At 65.6% G+C, this 18,264-nt stretch overlaps 2 protein-coding genes across 3 annotated transcripts in view; one reads left to right on the top strand and one right to left on the bottom strand.

The window, feature by feature from the left end:
• The window catches only part of CROCC2 (ciliary rootlet coiled-coil, rootletin family member 2), a 65,714-nt gene extending 63,207 nt beyond the window's left edge, over window positions 1-2,507 (bottom strand). Inside the window, 1 exon segment of the mRNA XM_045166228.1 lies at window positions 2,223-2,507. Within this exon segment, the coding sequence (XP_045022163.1) occupies window positions 2,223-2,300 (78 nt within the window). The 5' untranslated portion in view covers window positions 2,301-2,507.
• A 5,995-nt stretch (window positions 2,508-8,502) lies between these two features.
• On the top strand, window positions 8,503-17,638 carry MAB21L4 (mab-21 like 4). Of its 2 annotated transcripts, none has more exons than XM_025289294.3 (5): window positions 8,503-9,469; window positions 12,666-12,891; window positions 13,971-14,124; window positions 14,586-14,982; window positions 15,646-17,638. In XM_025289294.3, exons 1-5 carry the CDS (start codon window positions 8,986-8,988, stop codon window positions 15,900-15,902), a joined length of 1,518 nt encoding a protein of 505 aa, XP_025145079.2. In that variant the 5' UTR covers window positions 8,503-8,985; the 3' UTR covers window positions 15,903-17,638. The 2 variants fall into 2 exon arrangements, with proteins under 2 accessions (XP_025145079.2, XP_025145080.2); XM_025289295.3 differs by having other exon boundaries at window positions 8,508-9,469; window positions 14,586-14,942; window positions 15,646-15,878.
• The last annotated feature ends 626 nt before the right edge of the window (window positions 17,639-18,264 follow it).

Genomic DNA, 18,264 nt, shown 5'->3' with positions numbered 1-18,264 from the left:
AGTGCAAAAGAAAGAGTCTGAACCTTCCTGAAACTTCTGACGGAATTGGGTCTAGAATCACAGATCTTCCTCCCTAGGGCTCCTCTGCCCGTCGGCCGGCTTTGTCCACCTGCTCTGGTCCAGACCCTCAGAGAGTCCAGCTCTGAGTGTGGGTGGGGGGCTGGAAGGGGCTCAGGGAGAAGCTGGGGTGGGCAGCGGCTCTGGCTGCAGCAAGCGGGTGTCTTGGGCTCTGGGGGCGGGGGAGCCCCTGCAGGTCTTGTCCCACGCACGTGAGCCCCGTCCCCAGGCGGCGCCTTGCCTGGGCCCCTCGGTTTCTGTCTGCAACCAGAGGGCTGGAGGAGCCATCTCTCCTGCCATCTGGACCGCCTGTCTGGGCGCCTTTGGCGCCCGCCCGCCCGTCTGCTCGCCCAGGAGTAATTGCCCTGAGATCTCAATCACTGTCATGCAGATGACAGGTGCTGGCGGGCGGGCCGAGCACACCTGCCAGGGCTCCCACGGCTTTCAGATGACTGCGTCCCGTGGGCAGAGGGAGCTGGGCAGCCTCGTGTGCCACACACCGCTGCCCACCGCTGGACGTGGGCACTGTCCTGTGTTTCTCCCTCAAACCAGCATGTAGTCACAGCGACTTCAGCTTTCAAGTTCTACTTTCCTGCACTCCCAAGGGGTGATAGGTTCCCCCTCCCAGTGAGGCGCTGCCTGCCTGGGAAACAGGGGTGTGAGCCGCCCTCCCTCCCCCGCCCCGCCCCTGCCTGGTTGCCAGCTCTCAGGACGTCGGAGCACTGGCCTCACGGGAGCCGGGCAGACAGTCCCACCAGGGCCAGTGTGTTTGCCTTGTGCGTCAGCTGATTCAAATATCCTGCCGTTGCACCTGCCCATCCCGGGTGTGCACACATGACCCCACTGTGTGATCTGATCATCAGCACAGCTGTGGGCAGTGACTCTTCCCTGGGGACCCGTCACCCCCTACAGCATAGTTCTGAGCTTCTAGTCACTGGGTTAATAAATGGCTGAGTCAGCTGGTTCTCAGGGGTTCACTGGGATCCTGGGGGTGAGGCAGGGTGGGGACAGGCTGGCTGTGGAGGCTGGAGCCAGGTGACGGCGGGAGTCGGGGTGCGGGGCTCTTAAGGGGCTGGGATGGCAGGGCTGGGCACCGGGCTGCAAGTCTGGAGTGAAGGGGGGGGCATCGGGGGTGACGCCCAGGTGCTGCGGTTTTTGTCACCCAGGTGGGGGCCATAACGGGAGACAGAACCAGGACTTCTGGGCCTCATGGAACAGACCCTGGGGCGGACCACACCCACAGCTGGGCCCACAGCACTCCAGGAAGGCCTGCTGACTCCCACACTTTGCCACCAAGGCAGCAGGGAGCCAGACTGTTGGGGTGGGAGGGTCCTCCGTCTCCCCCACCCCCAGTGTGCAGGCAGCATGCCCGGGGCGCAGAGAGTGGGGGGCTGCCCGAGTGCATACAGCACAGACTGGGACCGGGCCTGGGCTCAGGTCCCCAGCCTCCAGTTCAGACTCTCCCCAAGCTCCGTCCTATTGGAGTCTGCACGTGTGCACCTGTGTGTGTGCTCGTGTATGTGTGTCCATGTGTTCCTGTGTGTGTGTATGTGTGCTTGTGTCTGTGTGTGTGCTCATGTGTCTGCACCTGTGTGTGCTTGTGTGTGTGTGTCCGTGTGTTCCTGTGTGTGTGTGTATGTGTGCTTGTGTCTGTGTGTGTGCTCATGTGTCTGTGTGTGCACCTGTGTGTGCTCGTGTGTGTGTGTACACCTGTGTGTGCTTGTGTCTGTGTGTGCAGCTGGGTGTACGCTCGTGTATGTATGCACGTGTGTTCCTGTGTGTGTGTGTGTGCTTGTGTCTGTGTGTGTGCTCATGTGTCTGCACCTGTGTGTGCTCGTGTGTGTGTGTCCGTGTGTTCCTGTGTGTGTGTGTATGTGTGCTTGTGTCTGTGTGTGTGCTCATGTGTCTGTGTGTGCACCTGTGTGTGCTTGTGTCTGTGTGTGCAGCTGGGTGTACGCTCGTGTATGTATGCACGTGTGTTCCTGTGTGTGTGTGTGTGTGTGTGTGCACGCACTCACTCTATGTCTGCGCTGACCACGTGAGCACGTGGAAAGTACCCCTTGCAGCCGGGGAGGTGTGGCCCTTCTGTGCAGGGTCCCTTCCCTCCCAAGGGGCCTTCAGCCCCTGTGCCCAGGAGGGTGCTGGGGGGCGGCCGCAGCACTGACCTTGATCACCGCGTCCAGCCCCAGCCGGGACCGCTCGGCGGGGTCCCCGCTGCCGGGCTCACTGGAGGCCGAGCTCATCACGGCTGGTGCACAGGACCAAAGAGAAAGCAGGGGCTCTGCGGCCCGAGACTCTCCTCCTGGGACCCTGGCCGGGCCGGCACCTGCGTTCGTGCACCGGCCTTACACCCCGGCAGCACCTGGCTCCTCTGTCCTGGACGCCCAGCTGCCCCTCTGAGTTGGCAGGACAGTGTGGCTGACTGAACCCATAGGCGTTGCTGCAGCAACCACGACGCAGAGGGCTTGGTTTCCCTGGAAACAGGAGGGCGGCTCTGTTGCTATGGGGACCAAGGAACGCTGTTGTCCGGAAGCCGATTCCCCGGAGACCTGGAGACGCCCTGGGTGACGCTGTCTACCTGAGTGACCACATGGGGGAGGGGCTGGCCTCTCCCCCAGACCCCCACCCATGCAGGAAAGGGCCCTAGCCCTCCGCTGGGCAGTTGCCCAGGAGGGTGTGCTTGGAGGCCACACAGCAGGTGGGGGAGGCGTGCAGACCACCGGTCCCTCCTGACTGAGGATCATAAACCATGGCATTTTCCAAGCCTTTGCAAAGGGACTCGAGTTCAGTGGTGTGAGGCCTGTAACAGGTGGGCAGGCTCCCCCTGAGCCTGCGGGGGGACCGGGGAGCCCTGGGTGTGCCTTCTGGAGGCTGGTCCCCTGGAGCCCTTCAGGGGACCTGCCCCGGGGTCGTGCGTGTCCCACTTGCCATGGGCGGTCCACCGCTTCCTCCCCCGCACCTTCCCGGGGCCACATGATTGCGGGCAGCAGCTGACCCGTCAGGAGTGGTGATGGGTGAGGCCACAAGCGGGGGGCTCAGGCCTGCTTCTGCCCCCAGGGAGGGAGCTAGGGGGCTTGGAGGGCGTGACCCTGCCCTCCGGGGAGGGTCCCTACCTGGGGGCTCAACACGGGGTGCTCAGGCAGGGGGAGGACGGAGGCTGCAGAGGTGGGTGTGACCGTCTGTGCAGACTACTCGGACGACTCCAGACCAGACTTCATGGTCAGAAACGAGCCCAGCTGGTGAGCCTGGGTGGCTGGGGTTGTTTCTGCCCATGCCCCGCCCTGCCAGACGCCCACCCCAGCCTGTTCTGCCCTCTTGAAGCCTCGTGGTGGAGCAGAGCATGCAGGGGTCTGCAGTCCTCGCCCCCCCCAGCGTCCTCTCCTTGGAGACGCCTCTCTGGCCCCAGTGGCCATCCCCTCGGGGCTCACACGGGCCCTGTGGGCACCACCCAGGGCTTCCCTGCCCGGTGTCCATGCTGTGGCTTTAACCTGGGGCCATCAGTGGACCAGCAGGGCCCTTGGGTGGGGTTCAGCCCGGAGCCTGGGCACGGCCCCCAAGGAACGCTCTGGACCGAGTGGAGGGTGTTGTGGAGGTGCTCAGCACGTGGGCCCTGTGGGATGGGCTGGGGGCAGCGTGGGGTTGGGGAGGACTGCGGCTGTCCTGACTCGCACCCGCGGACCCGGCGCTTCCCCCGGGCACTTGGAGGGAGTCCCTGGGCACTGAGGGCCGCGCTGTGGCCTTGGCTACCTCCCCCGGCCCAGCCCACGGCCGCCCTGGCCCTGTGCGCTGTTCCCCCGTGGAAGCAGGGTCCTCACCGCATTCTCCTCAGCTAGCACTGCGTCTATGGACAGGTCGCCCACAGACTCCCCAGGGACAGTGCAGAGCCCCAGCCTCGCTGGGACCATGAGTGGACAGGAACCACAAGGTGAGGGGCAGGGAAGCCGAGGCAGAGCTGGCTGGCCTTGCCAGGCCCCGGGGGCCCCAGCATTTGCCATCCTTGACCTAGACCCGTCCCGAGAGGACGGGACCTCAAACTCTCAGCAAAGCGCTGACTCCCCTGTGCTCAGGCCACTTTAGGCCCTGGGCAGCCGCGCAGCTGGTGGGGTGTGCTGGCCGCGGACACGACGCGCAGCCCTGATGTGTCCTCTGAAGGAGAGTCTCAGCAGCCCTGGGGAGGGCGGGCGTCCCTGTCCCACCCTCGCAGCCTCCAGGCTGGCCCTGCTGTGATCGGCCGGGATCTGACTGGCGGGGCTCCTCCGTGACCCCGGGCCCCGGGTCTCGGGCCTCCTCACACCCCAGGCAGGCGAGTGCGGGACGGCCAGGGACTGCTCACGGCAGGAGTGGCTCCCCTGGCGGCTGGGACTCTGCCGATCCCGGTCTGCGGCCTCTGGGGCTGTGTCCCCTGCAGGTGCTGGACAGAAGCTGGCCTGAGAACCCTGCTGTGGCACCAAAACGCAGCCCAGTCCTGGACGCTGAGGCGCAGGCTTGGGCACCAGCCGGAACAGCCGACCCTCCCGCTGCCCGGCGGCCCCAGCCGCTCTGAGTCGGTGCCTCCGGCCAGCCTGGCCCTCCGTCCACGCTTAAGGCTGTGGGTGACACTCTGCGGGATCGGGGTGCTGGTGGGAGGTTCACGCTCAGGGGCACTGCCTGCCAGCCTCTCAGGGTCCCCCCGAGTGGGCCCCGGGCCTGTGCACCGTGGGAGACGGGCCTCAACCCTCCCGTCTCTGTGCAGCACGGGGGACCTCCCGTGACATCCAGGCCACTGCCCAGAGACCACAGGGGACTACCAGCCCTGGTTTTCTGGGGGGGTGTCCAGCCGGGGGAAGGCCCCAGGAGCAGGGCCCAGCTGTGTTCATCCACTCAGAGGGCTGCCCGAGGGCGCTGCTGTGGGCAGGCTCGGGGGCTGGTCTTGGGGAAGGGGAGTAGGAGTGACTTGTGGCCCCGCCTTCCGACACCCGCGCTCATGGGCGGCGCAAGGAGACAGCCAGCTTTCTGCTACCTTTTCGTCACAACAAAAACACGCTGAAAAGAAAAACAGAACAACCCATACCCGCCTGTAGCCCTGGAAGCAAATGCTTCCCCCGCCCCCTGCCGCCCGGCACCTTCAGGAGAGAGCTGGTCGACTCTCAGGTCGGGCTGTGCAGGTGACGCCGTGCCTAGGGGAGGGCTTGGAGGAGGAAATGGCCACCCGCTCCAGCACTCCTGCCTGGAAATCCCACGGGCGGAGAAGCCTGGCGGGCCACAGTCCTCGCACTCACAAAGAGTCGGATGCGAGTGAGCGACCGATACACACAGGGGAGGGCTGTGGGCTGCGAGCTGGCCCTGGGCTGACTGACCGGCCTGGATGGGAGCTGGGCCGCCCTGGGCTACCCCGATGGCGGTCTTCCGCTCCCTGGGCCTGAGAGGGCATCTGCCTGGGCCCCTGTCTCACCCGCTCCTCCCCACACCGTGATGGGCCCTCGGAGCCCCTCCTCTCCCCACAGGCCTTGCCCACCCCTGTCAATCCGTGCCTGCCTGGCTCCCTTCCTGCCTGGGTCACCTTCATGGGTCAGCTGTCCACTGCCCACTTGGTGGGGCGGGGGTTACCTTCCTGGGGACCGTTGCTGGTCACCTGCACGCCTGCTTCTCCTTGAGGACTCCCAGTGTCCACAAGCACCCAGACGGCTCACCCCCTCAGGGCTCTGCAGCCCCTGCTGGACTGACGGACAGAGCCTCACACCCCAGCCTCAGCCCCGCACCCGCTTGCACGGGCCTCTTGAGGCTCCTTCCGGACATGACGGCCTCCCCGGCTTCTCCATAAACCTCAGGGTCAATTGGCCCGGCACCCCCTTGCACACCCAGTCCTGCGTGTTCCCTCGTGCTCACGCCAGAGCTGGGTAGCCTAGGAGGAGAGGCTGCAGCCAGGCAGCCGGCTGGCTCCTGGGGGCTGTTGGCCGCCCCTCCGCCCACTGTGCCCCTCCCGGCTGCCCGCAGAGCCTCTGAGGCCGACGGGTGGTCAGGGGGACAGTGCCCGGGCCGCGGGCACCAGAGGTGGTGGCAGATCCTGCCACAGCCTGGGGGATGCATTCAGGAGACCAGGCTCAGCCTTGAGGGCAGGGCACCCCTGCACGTGCCTGCTGTCCAGTCAGGCGGTGGCCAGTGATACGGGGTGTGGCATGAATGGGCTGGAGCCGTGGGCATGTAGAGGAGGCAGGCCACGCCGGGTGAGGACCGGGGCCAGAGCCTGGGTCTGACCCCGGCCATTCGGAGGGTGTCCAGGATGACTGCTAGCGGTGTCCTTCGGGGGGCCTGGCCTCCCTTCTCTGCAAGCCCCTGGCCACCTGGACTGTCCATCACCTGTGCTGAGCCCGTGTGGGGGCCGCCCTTCAGGAGCCTGTTCGGGGGGACGCGTGCCCCTTCCAGCGCGTGTGGGAATTCCTGAAATACGTGCTCCCTCGCTGAGTTTCGCTGAGAGGTGGAAGCAACGCAAACACGTGGGCCGAACTGCCCTGCACCTCCCGCCCGCGGGGAGCTCGTCAGACCCGATGGGGCGCCGAGCACGCCTGCTGCCCTGGCTCCCGTGCCTCTGCGCTGGGGTCTGTGGGTCGGTGGTCCCAGGGTCTGAGGCCTGCCGGATGGGTGCCTGCTCCCCTCTGTCCCTCTCGTCTCTCCCTGCAGGGAGCTCACGTCCAGCTTCCCGGGACGTCTGTCCCATGCGCCCATAATCCCTCTTGTTGCCCAAGTGCCCGCTGTGTGAGTGCCTCTGGCCACCGGCAGCCACCCTGGGTGGGGGAGCACGCTGAGGATGCCTGGCGGGGGTGTTGTCAGGGGCTGTCAGGGGACCAGCCTGCCTGAGCCGCTCGAGGGGACACAGGAGTGGTCAGGGGTCAGGCGGCCAGGGGTGAGGCTTGGCCAGAGATGGAGGAGAAGGTTCCTGGGAGCGTGGACACAGGGATGACACCAGAGAGGCTCCCGGTCAGATTTGTCTCCTGGAGGGCGGGCCCCGACAGCTCAGAGCCAGGGACCAGAGGCCTGGGGAGAGGTGGGCTGGGGTGGACAGTCTGCGGGGAGTGGGGGAGCAGATCCAGGACTCGCTGGGCAGAAGCGGGGCTCCCCTGAGACCAGAGCGGGGCGGGGGGAGCCCTTTGCAGGAGGTTGGAGATGCACGTTGAGTTTGCTGGGTCCGAGGGGTCTGCCAGACCCTGGGGCACATGGGCCTGGTTGTGGGGTGCCAGGAGCAGGGGCACCAGCAAAGGGTGAGGATTGGCACGGGGAGGGTGAGGAGCGTGCACGGCCAGCCTCCGGCCCTTCAGGGTTGCTGACCAGGAGCAGTGCTCCAGGGACGGCAGGGGCTGGTGCCCCGGGCGGGGAGGGCCCCTGTCCCAGGGTCCTCAGGGCACAGAGCCCAAGGCAGCCCGCTGGGCATGGCATGGGCCTTCACTGTGGCTCAAAGCTCTTGGCACTTTGGGTAGACAGGTGTGGCCAGGTCTCCTGGGCGAATTCAGGAGAGATGTGAGATTCATGGGAGGGTGACGCTGGAGCAACGTGAGAATCCTTGAGTCACAGACGGCTCCAGACGCAGGCAGGGCCCCGTGCCGAGGGTCAGGTCAGGGCGGAAGGGCCCCAGCGCGTCTCCCTGCAGCTCAGCATCCTCCTGGCAGGCGGATGAGCAGGGTGCCAGGAGGGCTGCTAACAGTGTGGGCTTGAGCCCCCGGAGCTGCCCTGGGGAGGGGCAGGCATGCCCTGGGCTAACTGGGCTAACTGCTGAGGGCAGGGCCAGCCGGGGCTGAGGACACGAATCTGTTTTCTCTTGACTATCACGAGCTGCCTTGTGAGGTGGTGGGCTCCTCGTCCCGGGAGGTGTGGAAGCGGAGACACCCCGCGGGGGCTGCAGCTTCTTAGGGGGGTTTCCAAGCCCCAGGAACGGAGTGCTTGATGCTGGTCCTGCCTGCAGCGTTGAAATGGGCACAGCTCCCTGGGTGTCTCGGGCGGGGGCGGGGCCGGGGCTCCCCTGGAGCGCTGCAGGGACAGCATCTCCAGATGCCTGGCTGGGGGAGGGCCCTGTGTTCACTGTTTGCAGACTTTGCGGTGGCTGAACACAGATGCACGGCCAGCCTGGTGGGGCCCGGGGTTGGCAGGGCAGTTCCCGAGGCTGGTTGGGATTTGTGAAATGGCAGGTGGGGCTGGACCGTGCTGGTGGGGGTGGCAGGGCGAGGCTTCCCAGGCCGGCCAGGCTGGCCCAGGGAGGCACTCTCTGGAACCAGGCTTGGTCCAGCACCAGGCCCTGGGGGTGACGACTCCTCTCAGGCTGAAGGACAGGCTGGTGGGAAGTGGGCCCCTCGGGGGTCTGAGGGCCTGGGGCTGGGCCCCGGGGTTGGACACATGCCCTGCAGGGGGAGGAGGCAGCGGGTTTGGGCTCCCTGCTTTATGCGGGCACAGGTGCCTGACGGGGGTGGTGTCTGGGTTGCCATGGAAACATAGCCTCGCGGCCTGGCCCTCAGAGAGAGGCTGCTGGGTGGTGGAAGCTGCAGTGGACAGCTCCCACTGAGGGGTCCGGCGCGGCCGTCGGCCTGCTCACCTCTCATCCGAGCAGCGGGGATGGCCCACGTCCCACCTGTGGCTGCTGTGACGGGCATAAGGGTGGAAAGGGGGCGCCCGGGACAGGACAGCACGGGGTGGGCGGGCCGGGCCCAGAGGGGCAAAGTCCCGAGCCTGGACGCCCTTGGCCCTGAGCCGTGGAGCCGCGGTGGCTGGAGGGAAACCAGGCCCCGCCCGCCCGCGACGTTCCTAATCGCTGATGCCTGACTCACCCTCACTTCAAAGCCGGGGCCCCATTCAGCTATTTAGCCGCTGCACCCTGCCCGCCCGCCCGCCAGTCACTGGTGGGAGCCGGGCCGCTTGCAGCAGGCGCCTCCTCCCAGCCCGTTCCCACGGGCTGTGCCCGCAGCCATGGCCGTGCAGGTGCCCCTGTGGTACCACTACCTGCAAGCCCTGCGCTCGCGGGCGGCGTCCCGGGCACAGGAGCACCAGCGCGCCGAGGACGTGGTGCTCACCCTGCTGGAGCGGGTGCACGCCCTGGACCCCCGCTTCCTCGTGGACTACTCCCGGGACCTGGAGGCCTTCCAGTTTGCCCTGCGCTCCTCGGAGGGCCCGCTGGACGTGGAGGTGCCCCTGTGGGTGGACGCCGAGGCCCTGGTGATTGAGGAGATGGGGGCTGCTGAAGCAGGGGGCGGCCTGGGGTGCTGCCGCCTGGGCCTCCCCAAGGAAGCGGCCGGCGTGGAGCGCTGGAAGGCGGACGACGTCTTCGAGGCCTCCCCGGAGGGCAGCGCCGGGTGCTGTGGCCACATCGTGCCCAGCAAGGTCCTGCGGGTCCTCAAGGACCTGCTGGTGGCGGCCGTCGTGTACTGCAAGCACCACGGCCTCATCACGCCAGGTGCGGGCGAGCACGCTCCACACGCGTGTGCAAGGGTGTGTGTGTGTAATGTGGGACTGTGGGATCTGAGGGCACGTGTGCTTACATGTGTGGGTGTGTGTGTAAGTGAGGGATGGCAGGCCCGCAAATGCATGTGTAAGCACACGTGTGTAAGTGTGGGATGACAGGATTGTGAGTGCATGTGTGAACACATGTGTGTGAGTGCACACATGTGTGAACACACATGCAAGCGTGGGATAGCAGGAGTGTGGGTGCATGTGTGAACACGTGTGTGTGCATGCATGAAACTGTAGGATCATGAGTGCACGTGTGTGTGTAAGCATGGGATAGCAGGATTGTGAGTGCATGTGTGAACACATGTGTGTGAGTGCACACATGTGTGAACACACATGCAAGCGTGGGATAGCAGGAGTGTGGGTGCATGTGTGAACACACGTGTGTGCATACACACATGTGCGAACACATATGCAAGCGTGGGATAGCAGGGTGGTGAGTACACGTGTGAACACGTGTGTGTGACTGCACACATGTATGAACACGTGCGCAAGCATGGGGTAGCAGGGTGGTGAGTGCATGTGTGTGTGTAAGTGTGAAACTATAGGATCATGAGTGCATGTGTGTGTGTGTAAGTGTGAGATAGCAAGATCATGAGTGCATGTGTGAGCACAAATGTGGGTGTGTAAGTGCATGCATGTGTGATCGTGTGTGTGTGTGTGCAAGTGTGGGACTGTGGGATCATAAGTGCATGCGTGAGGGGGTGTGTGTGCCGGTGTGCACAGGCCTGTTTCTATATACGCTAGTATCCTGGCCCTGGGCAGGTTCTGTGGTGGGAAACTGTCCAGTGAGTAGGCTCTGGCCTCAGCGTCTCCCTGGTTGCCCCGGTGATGTGATCTGATGGGTGGGGGCCGTGGGCGGCACTCCTGACAGGCCCAGAAGTTGTGGGCCCCCTTCCAGCAGGCGCTGCCTGGACCTCACGGGCGCTGGAAGGACAGCCCAGCATGGCGGGGGCCCTGGGTGGAGAAGTGCCTCCTCCAGCGGGGCAGGGCCGAGGGGCAGGACCTGGGAACCAAGACTGGGTGCGCGGCTGCCCCGGGAGGGGACAGGACGAGGCACCTGTGGCTGTCGCCTGGAGTCCTCTTGGCCCCACATCAGCGAGTGGGACGGCAGCCACCCGAGGGGTGCTGACCTGTCCCGGGCAGCCCAGTGTACGGAGCTCAGGTCTGACCGCACGTCCAGGCTCAGGTCCTGCGGGTTCCGGGGGAGCTGGGCGTCTGTCTGCAAGCCGACGTGAGGACTCCGAGCCCACAAGGGGAGGCTGTCCACCCGGCCCCCGCAGGGCTGCTGCAGGCTGATGGCAGACGCGCCCCATTGGGTGGCTGCAGCCTGTCACGGGCGCTCCTGAGCTCAGCCCCGCCCGCGTCTTGTCTGGTCCCCTCCGAGCTTCGCAGTGACCGCCGGCAGCCGGGCAGGCTCGTCCCACAGGGCCCTGTCACCTGCAGGGCTCTGTCTGCCCGGTGGCCAGGCCCCTCCTTCCCACCCGCGCTTCCTGCTGCAGGAAATTCCAGGCGCTGCTTCTGACACTTGCCTTAAAAGGGAAGCGGAGGCGCAGGTGCAGGGCTTCAGGCCGCCCCCACCCTGGGAACTGGTGAGACCGGGCAGGCTGAGGCAGGGAGTGCCAGGGACGGTGGGTGCGGCTGGCTGCCTTCCAAGCCACCTTTCTGTGAACAAAGGCAGATAAGGAAGTGAAACTGCCCAGGTGTCTGCATGACAGGGGCCTCCAACCATGCTGAATGGGAGGGGCTGGGGGTCCCTGAGCCCTTTCCCCGCTCAGCTGGTGGGGAGACAGCCCTGCAGGGGACAGAGTGGCCCCAGTGGTAGGGCTGGGACCTGCTCTGGGCGGAGTCCCAGAGGTGGCCCAAGAGCCGCCCTGCTGGAGATTGTGGGGGAGGGGTCTTCGTAAGGGGATGGGGAGCAAGTGGGCTCTTCCCGGAACCCCGGGGCCATGGGAGGCCCGGGGTGGGCAGTGCAGACTGGGCTCACCAGCGGCGAGACCATCCTCCAGGTCACATGCTAGGGACTCCCTTTGGGACCTGATGACCTGCCCTCCAGGCCCCAGCTGGCCGGCCCCTGGCCTCTGGCTTAGCACCCTCTCTGGGCAGCACTGGGAGGGCAGGGAAGACCCCTCCTCACCCAGGCCGCACACAGAGCCCCTCCTGCTGCCCTGAGAGTGCCTGCTCTCTCCGGGGTGTGTGTGTGTGTGTTTGGGATAAGGTACATGGAACGTCCCCTCCTGGTGGTCTGGGGCGCTTTCCAGGCCTAGGCTGGGCCCCTTGGGGTCTGGGGAGGAGGCGGGGAGTGGGAAGCAGGTCAGCTAGAATGTGCAGCAGGAGGCAGGCTCCGGTGCCAGGCCGGCATGTCTGGTGGGGTCCAGGGCCTCCTCCTGGATGAGGCTGTGCCCAGCCAGCTCCTCACCACCCAGGCTGCAGGGCCACTGGGTGCTCACTCAGGCCTGGCCCTTCCTGGACGGGTGTCACGGACAGAGCCTGGAGGGGGCTCTCGGGTCACGTAGGGGCACAGGGGTGGGAAGTGGGGAGCAGGCGGGCCTGATCAGGGGACATCCAGCTACAGCCAGGCCCCCTCAGGTTCTGGAGCTGGAATGCCACAGAGGCTGCCCCCACCCTCTGGAGGACCTGCAGGGGCTACAGACTGCGGGGAGGGTGGGACCTGACTTCCAGCAGCCCAGGGTGTCCCCAGCAGAGGGGCTGCTATGACCCGCCAGCCTGGGGTTAGCGGCCCACGGGTCCAGGAAAGGGGTGCTGAGGCAACCAGGGACTGAGGGGGCACTGGGTGTCCCGGGGCGTGGGGCGCAGCCTTAAAATCAACCTCTTCGAGCCAAGGGTTAGGAACCCCGAGACCCCAGGGACCTGGCGGCCTAACAACAGAAGTGCATTTCCTCGTGGTCTGGAGGCTGAGGTCCCAGGTCCCAGGTCACGGTGTCTGCGGCCTGGTCTCCCTGGGGCGCCCCTGGACTAGAGATCCGCCCCCGCCGGGTGCTCCTGTGGGCTTTTCCCTGAGCAGACCCCTGACGTCTGTTCCGTGAGCAGGTCTCACTGGGTCAGGGCCGCCTGAGGCACGGGGCTTGGGGTTCGGAGGCTCGCCCGGGAGAGGGGCTGGCTTAGCAGGCGGCCCATTGCAGGCTCCCTGAGCGCAGACAGCCTGAGGGAGGAGCAGCTCGGCCTGTCCCTGCGGGTGTCCAGTGGCTGGAGGACGCTCCACTTCAACGTGGTGCCCGTGGTGCGGAAGAGGCTCAGGGTGCCCGCCCTGGAGGGGGCCCAGCTGGTGCCAGGGTTTCCTGAGGGTGCCCTGCGAGGGATCGTCCGCCAGGAGGTGGCCCTGGTGCCGGCCGGCGCTGAGCTCTGGAGGTAGGATGCACTCGGGTGTGCGGGGCCCCGGGGAGCCGGTGGGAGGGGCGGCCCGTCACCCCTTTGCTTCCCACTGCGGGCAGGGGGGCCTGCAGAGTCCCCCGCCCACCTCTGCCCTGGGCTCCTGAACAGCACTGCCGTTCCTAGGGCCTCAGGGATCCCACCAGACTGCTTGCCCCCTGCTGCCAGCTCCTGGTGCTGGGGGACAGGGAGGCGCCCTCTGTCTCACTGGGGAGGGGGTGCTGTCAGGCACCTGAAGGGGGACTCGGAACTCTGGGGGGCTGTCCTGGGTGGCCTCCTCTGTCACCCCACACAGCACCTTCCCTTCAGGTGGGACAGTGGCGACTGGGTCGGGGGACTGATCTGGGACTGCAGGGCAGCAGAGAGGCCCCTTGCGGGAGGGCGGTCAGTGTCCGAGGAGAGGCATTGGCCCTGGGCTCTGCCTTTCCCAGATGCACATCCCCCACCGTGAGGGAGGGGACAGCTCCTACTTGGGCCGTCCAGCTGCAGGCCCCTCCACCCGGCCCTGGAGCTCCCACAGCCCCACCTTGGGTCCCGGGTCCCCCCCCCCAGGAGCCTGTGCTCAGGAAGGGTGGCCCGTCCTGCAGGGGAGGGGAGCCCCCTTCAGTGTCTGTGAGGGGAGGTGGGGGCATGGGGCTGTGGCTGAGCTCCCCTCAAACTCAGGGCTGGGGACCGTGTCCCGTCCTGACCTGACCTGGCCTGGACTTCACCCGGCCCCTGCCCGCCCACACAGAGCCACCGCTTCACCCCGGTGGGTCACGGTGGCATCTTCCTGTCCACACGAAGAGGGCCGGACGTGCCTGGGGGACCTCAGCCACCCCCCACATCCTGGGTCTGAGCTTCTATCTGGAAATGGGACATTCCGCCCCGAGGGCCCATCAAGGGTGGTTCCTGAAAAGTGCAGGGGCCTGCGAGCACCAGGCCAACCCCTGTGTGGCCTGGCTATCCCGTGGGGCTCAGAAGGCCACCGAGGCGGGGGACCGTCCTTTCTGAGCAGGTGTCTGGAGGCCTGGGCGGCTCCAGTGCTGACCACCCACATTGTGTCTGTTGGGCTCCAGGGTCTCCACTGACTACCTGCTCACCAGGCTGCTGGGGGCGCTGGGCTCCCTCCAGGGCCACCGCCTAGACAGCCTGTCCATCCTTGACCGGGTCAACCATGAGAGCTGGCGGGACGGCGGCCGGAGCCCAGGCCTGACCTTTGGCCACTTGAAGGTTTGTGGTCCCCACGTGGCTTCTCCTGGGCCCGTGTGAAGGGGGAGCGGCTAGGCTGGGGTCCTGGGGGGGTGTGCGGCAGGGCGCCAAGGGGCAGGCAGGGCCCCTGGCTGGGGGCTCGGGTGCAGGAGGAGGAAGTGCTGGGGGGGGGCAGATAAGTCTATTCTGGTGGCTTTCAGATGGATTCAGGCATCCTGGACTCACAGATGAGGGCAGGGATGATGTCACCGGGCAGGGAATTTTGTGTAGGGCTGCAGGGCATCAGTAGGAGTTCGTGCAGGACGGGGCACGTGGGAAAGGCCCAGAGGATGGTGGGAGCCTCAGAAGCCCCTGAGCTTGATGCCAGGGAGAAAGAGGGGCGTCAGGGTGGGGGCCGCTGGGACGCCCGGGGAGGCACAGAGGCTGGGGCAGGTGCGGGTGGGCGGGGCCTGCCCTGGGTGGGCTGACCTGATGCCCCACAGATGGTGCTGCTGTGGGCTGCCACGCTCTTCCCCGCGCCCGAGGACTGGGCAGAGCTTCAGGGCGCCGTGTACCGCCCCCTGGTGGTGCTGCTCTGCTGCCTGGCCACCAGGAACCTGCCGCACTTCCTGCACCCCGAGCGGAACCTGCTGCAGGACGCGGGCCTGGACCTGGGCGCCCTCTACAAGCGCGTCGAGCGCTTCGCCAGCCAGCCCGAGGCCGCCCTGCGCATCCACGCCACCCACCTGGGCCGCAGCCCCCCGCCGCGCGTGGGCAGCGGGCTCCGGGCGCTCCTGCAGCTGCCCGCCAGCGAGCCTGCCTACTGGGCCACTGCCTACTTCGATGTCCTGCTGGACAAGGTGGGCGCAAAGGCTGGGGCCCGGCAGGTGTGGGGTCACGGTGGGTGGGGAGGGACCCCTGTTGTGTGACCCCTGGTCAGGAGCCAAGGAAGGTGGGGCAGCTCAGTCCTTGCTGGGGCAGTGCAGCGGGAGCGTCAAGCCATGAACGTCCCCAGCTGCCAGGGACCTCAAGGGCCAAGGGCCCATCTCTGGGAACCAGGCCATCTGAGCCTGCCCCCGGTGCCCCCTGAACCACCCCCAAACCCACACTGGACAAATGCTCAGAGCCCCGCCTGCCCCCCGGGCTCCGTTCCTCGTGAGAAAGTGCGGCTGCCCCAGGCCTGCTGGGGACAGCTTCCTGCTGCTTCCCTGGACTCGGGGGTCCCTTGGCCAGCCCACGTCTGGGTGTGTCCGCCAGCTGACCCACCTTGAGCCCCCAGGCTCCACCGGCTCTGCTAGATCTCCCCTCCCACTCCACAGAGCCCCTCCAGCTCCTGTCCAGGTCTCACCCCACCTTGAGAGCCCACACGGGCTCCTTCCAGGGTGCGTGGGGGTGGGGGGGCTTCCCTGTGTCACGCCGGTCCAGGGAAGGGCCCGGGAGAGAGGGCCCCAGGTGTGTCCACCCTCAGGGAGGATTGCACAGGTGAAGACCCAGAGGGAGAGACCCAGGGAGCGCCCGACGGCCCCGACGGCCCGTGACCCCGTTGTCCCGCCCTGCCTGCAGTTTCAGGCCTTCAACATCCAGGACGAGCAGCGGGTGTCGGCCATGCAGAGCGTCTTCCTGAAGACCAAGACCCTGGGTGCCGAGGAGCGCTGAGCGGGACACCCGGGTCACTGCCCTCTGCCGGCGGCACCGCCCACAGAGGCTCTGGGAAAGTTTGGAGGAGGGAACGGGCTTCGCCTGGAGTGGATTTGGGGGTGGAGGGCCTTGTCCCCAGGGCCCACCCGCGCCTGTCCAGGGGCAGCCCCGTGGGCGTCTGAGTGTGCTGGACAGTGGGTCTCGGAGGCCCCGGGGTGAAGGTGCTGTGCACTCCGTGTGTCGAGCCCAACGTGTGATGTCATCAAGGCCGAAAGCTGAGAGTCCTCGGGGGACCAGGAGCTCGTCGCACCTGCTGCTCAGGGGGCGGGGCCTTGAATCTGCCCGAGCACTGCTTGTGCCTACGAGGGCTGGGACTGCCTGCTTTCCAGACACTCGAAGTGGACAAGCTTGTGTGCATACACCCTTCTCTGTCCCTGTGAACGACCCCTGCCCGCCCCCAGTGCTCACCTGCTCGTTCATGAGGGAGCCACCCGCAGACCCCCGCCAGCGGCACCGTGGCAGAGGCACCCCTGCCGTGTGCGGGGGCTTCTCCCGGCAGGTGGCGCGCCCATCCCTGCCCGTCTCAGCTCTCTGCTGTTTCCACCTCCCGTCAGCGCACTGCCGGCAGCCTGTAGCCCCTCCCCCCGCAGGGCTGCCCACCCTCTGGGTGCCCCGGCCAGCAGACATTCTGCAGTCTTCACTCTGCCTCCGAGCGACGTGACTCCTAAGTTCTGAGCCACAGCCCACGCCCCAGGTTCTGAGAAGGTGGCTGCAAACCCCAGTGAGTCCATGTGGCAGCCACCTCCCTGGACCTCCTCAGTAAAGTGGTCACATGCACTCTGCGGAGGGGATACGTGGGCCTCTCTGAAGGCCTTGGGACCCGGGGCCTGAGCTGACGCTAATGGGAGGGGACACGGAATGCCCCCAGGCCCACCCCGCGCCCTGCCGTGAGGCGGGCAGCTGCAGAAGGTGTTAGCTTGGTCCAACCTGATTCGTGAGGGGTGCGGTGTCCCGGCCCACCCGGTGTCATTTCAATGATGTTGAGGTGGACGCAGGGAGCTGTACTTAGCAGGGGTAAGAGCTACAGCTGCAGGAAAGACCAAGGGGAAGACATAACCACCGACTGCCACGGCCAAGAGTCCGGCAGAACATCCCGAAGGCCGGTGTCAGGACTCAGCGCCACCGTCAGAGACCCGGGCTCACAGGATGACCTCAGCGCAGACGTCAAAATGAGGCTCTGAGAATGGGGGCTCCACACACCTGCGGGGCAGGGGGTGTCTGGGAAACCTCTGCACCTTCCTCTCACTTTTGCTGCGAACCTAGAACTGCTCTAGAAAGGGGTCTAAAGACAAATTAGAAAATAAAAATCTCCGTTGGATCATGGTGAACGGCAGGGGATTACATAAACAGAGCCAGGTCACACGCGGCAAGCCAGGTGCTGCGCTGTGGCTCCCTTCAGCGGGGCCGACGGCACGGCCTTGGGGTCTGGTGCCCACCTAGCGGGGACTGCCCCGTTTTCAACCCCACTAGGGAGGGAGCTCACGGCAGCCTGCGGTCACGTGGGACAGGCGCCGGTGTCGCATGGCATTGCCCCAGACTGGCGCTCACCCCCTGCGTGTGCCCCAACGTAAGCCTGATGGAGCTTCATCGTCCGAACGACCTGCAGGAAGTCTCGCGGGTTCACTGTGTGGTGACGTCCCGCGAATATACCTGGGGGCAGAGGCTTGCAGTTCTGTGCATGCTTGCTGGGGGCCTTCACTCCAAAGGGCGGGGAAGTGACACTGGGCGAGATGCGGGTGAGGCCTCTACACTGAAAACTAAGTACAGTTTTTAGAGACCTACATTAACCTTCATGAATGGGAGTTTGTAATTTTTTAATGTTTCCATTCATCTTGGTACATTTTTTGTTGTTCAGTCGCTCAGTCCTGTCTGACTCTTTGCGACCCCATGGACTGCAGCACACCAGGCCTCCCTGTCCATCACCAACTCCCAGAGTTCACCCAAACTCATGTCCATCGAGTCGGTGATGCCATCCAGCCATCTCATCCTCTGTCGTCCCCTTCTCCTCCTGCCCCCAATCCCTCCCAGCATCAGGGCCTTTTCCAGTGAGTCAGCCCTTCACATCAGGTGGCCAAAGTACTGGAGCTTCAGCTTTAATAGATACGTAGATTTACTGCAAGTCCTACCAAAATTCCAGTACGCTATTCTGAGGAAAGAGACAAGCTGACTAAGATGTATGTGATTTCAAGACTTACGATAAAGCTGACGTACTGAAGACGGTGCGGTGTGGACACAGGAGAGATAAGCTCATTAATGCACGGGCACAGATGCAGACCTTCACCTCTGGTCAGCTGGCAAAGGGGCCACGCCAACCAGACAGGAAGGAAAGTCTGTTCAACAAACATTGGAAGGACTGGGTGTCCTCTGGATAAACGTGAACCTCAACCCCTTCCCCACTGCACCCACAGGGTCACCGAGAGGGGGTTACAACCTCAGCAGAGACCTGACACCACAGGGCTTCGGAAGAAAACCTGGGACGAGGTC

The sequence above is a fragment of the Bubalus bubalis genome, chromosome 6, assembly GCF_019923935.1.
Source record: "Bubalus bubalis isolate 160015118507 breed Murrah chromosome 6, NDDB_SH_1, whole genome shotgun sequence".
Taxonomy (NCBI): Eukaryota; Metazoa; Chordata; class Mammalia; order Artiodactyla; family Bovidae; genus Bubalus; species Bubalus bubalis.
Note: the sequence above shows the minus strand (reverse complement) of the source record. Positions and strands in the feature narration are given on the sequence as shown.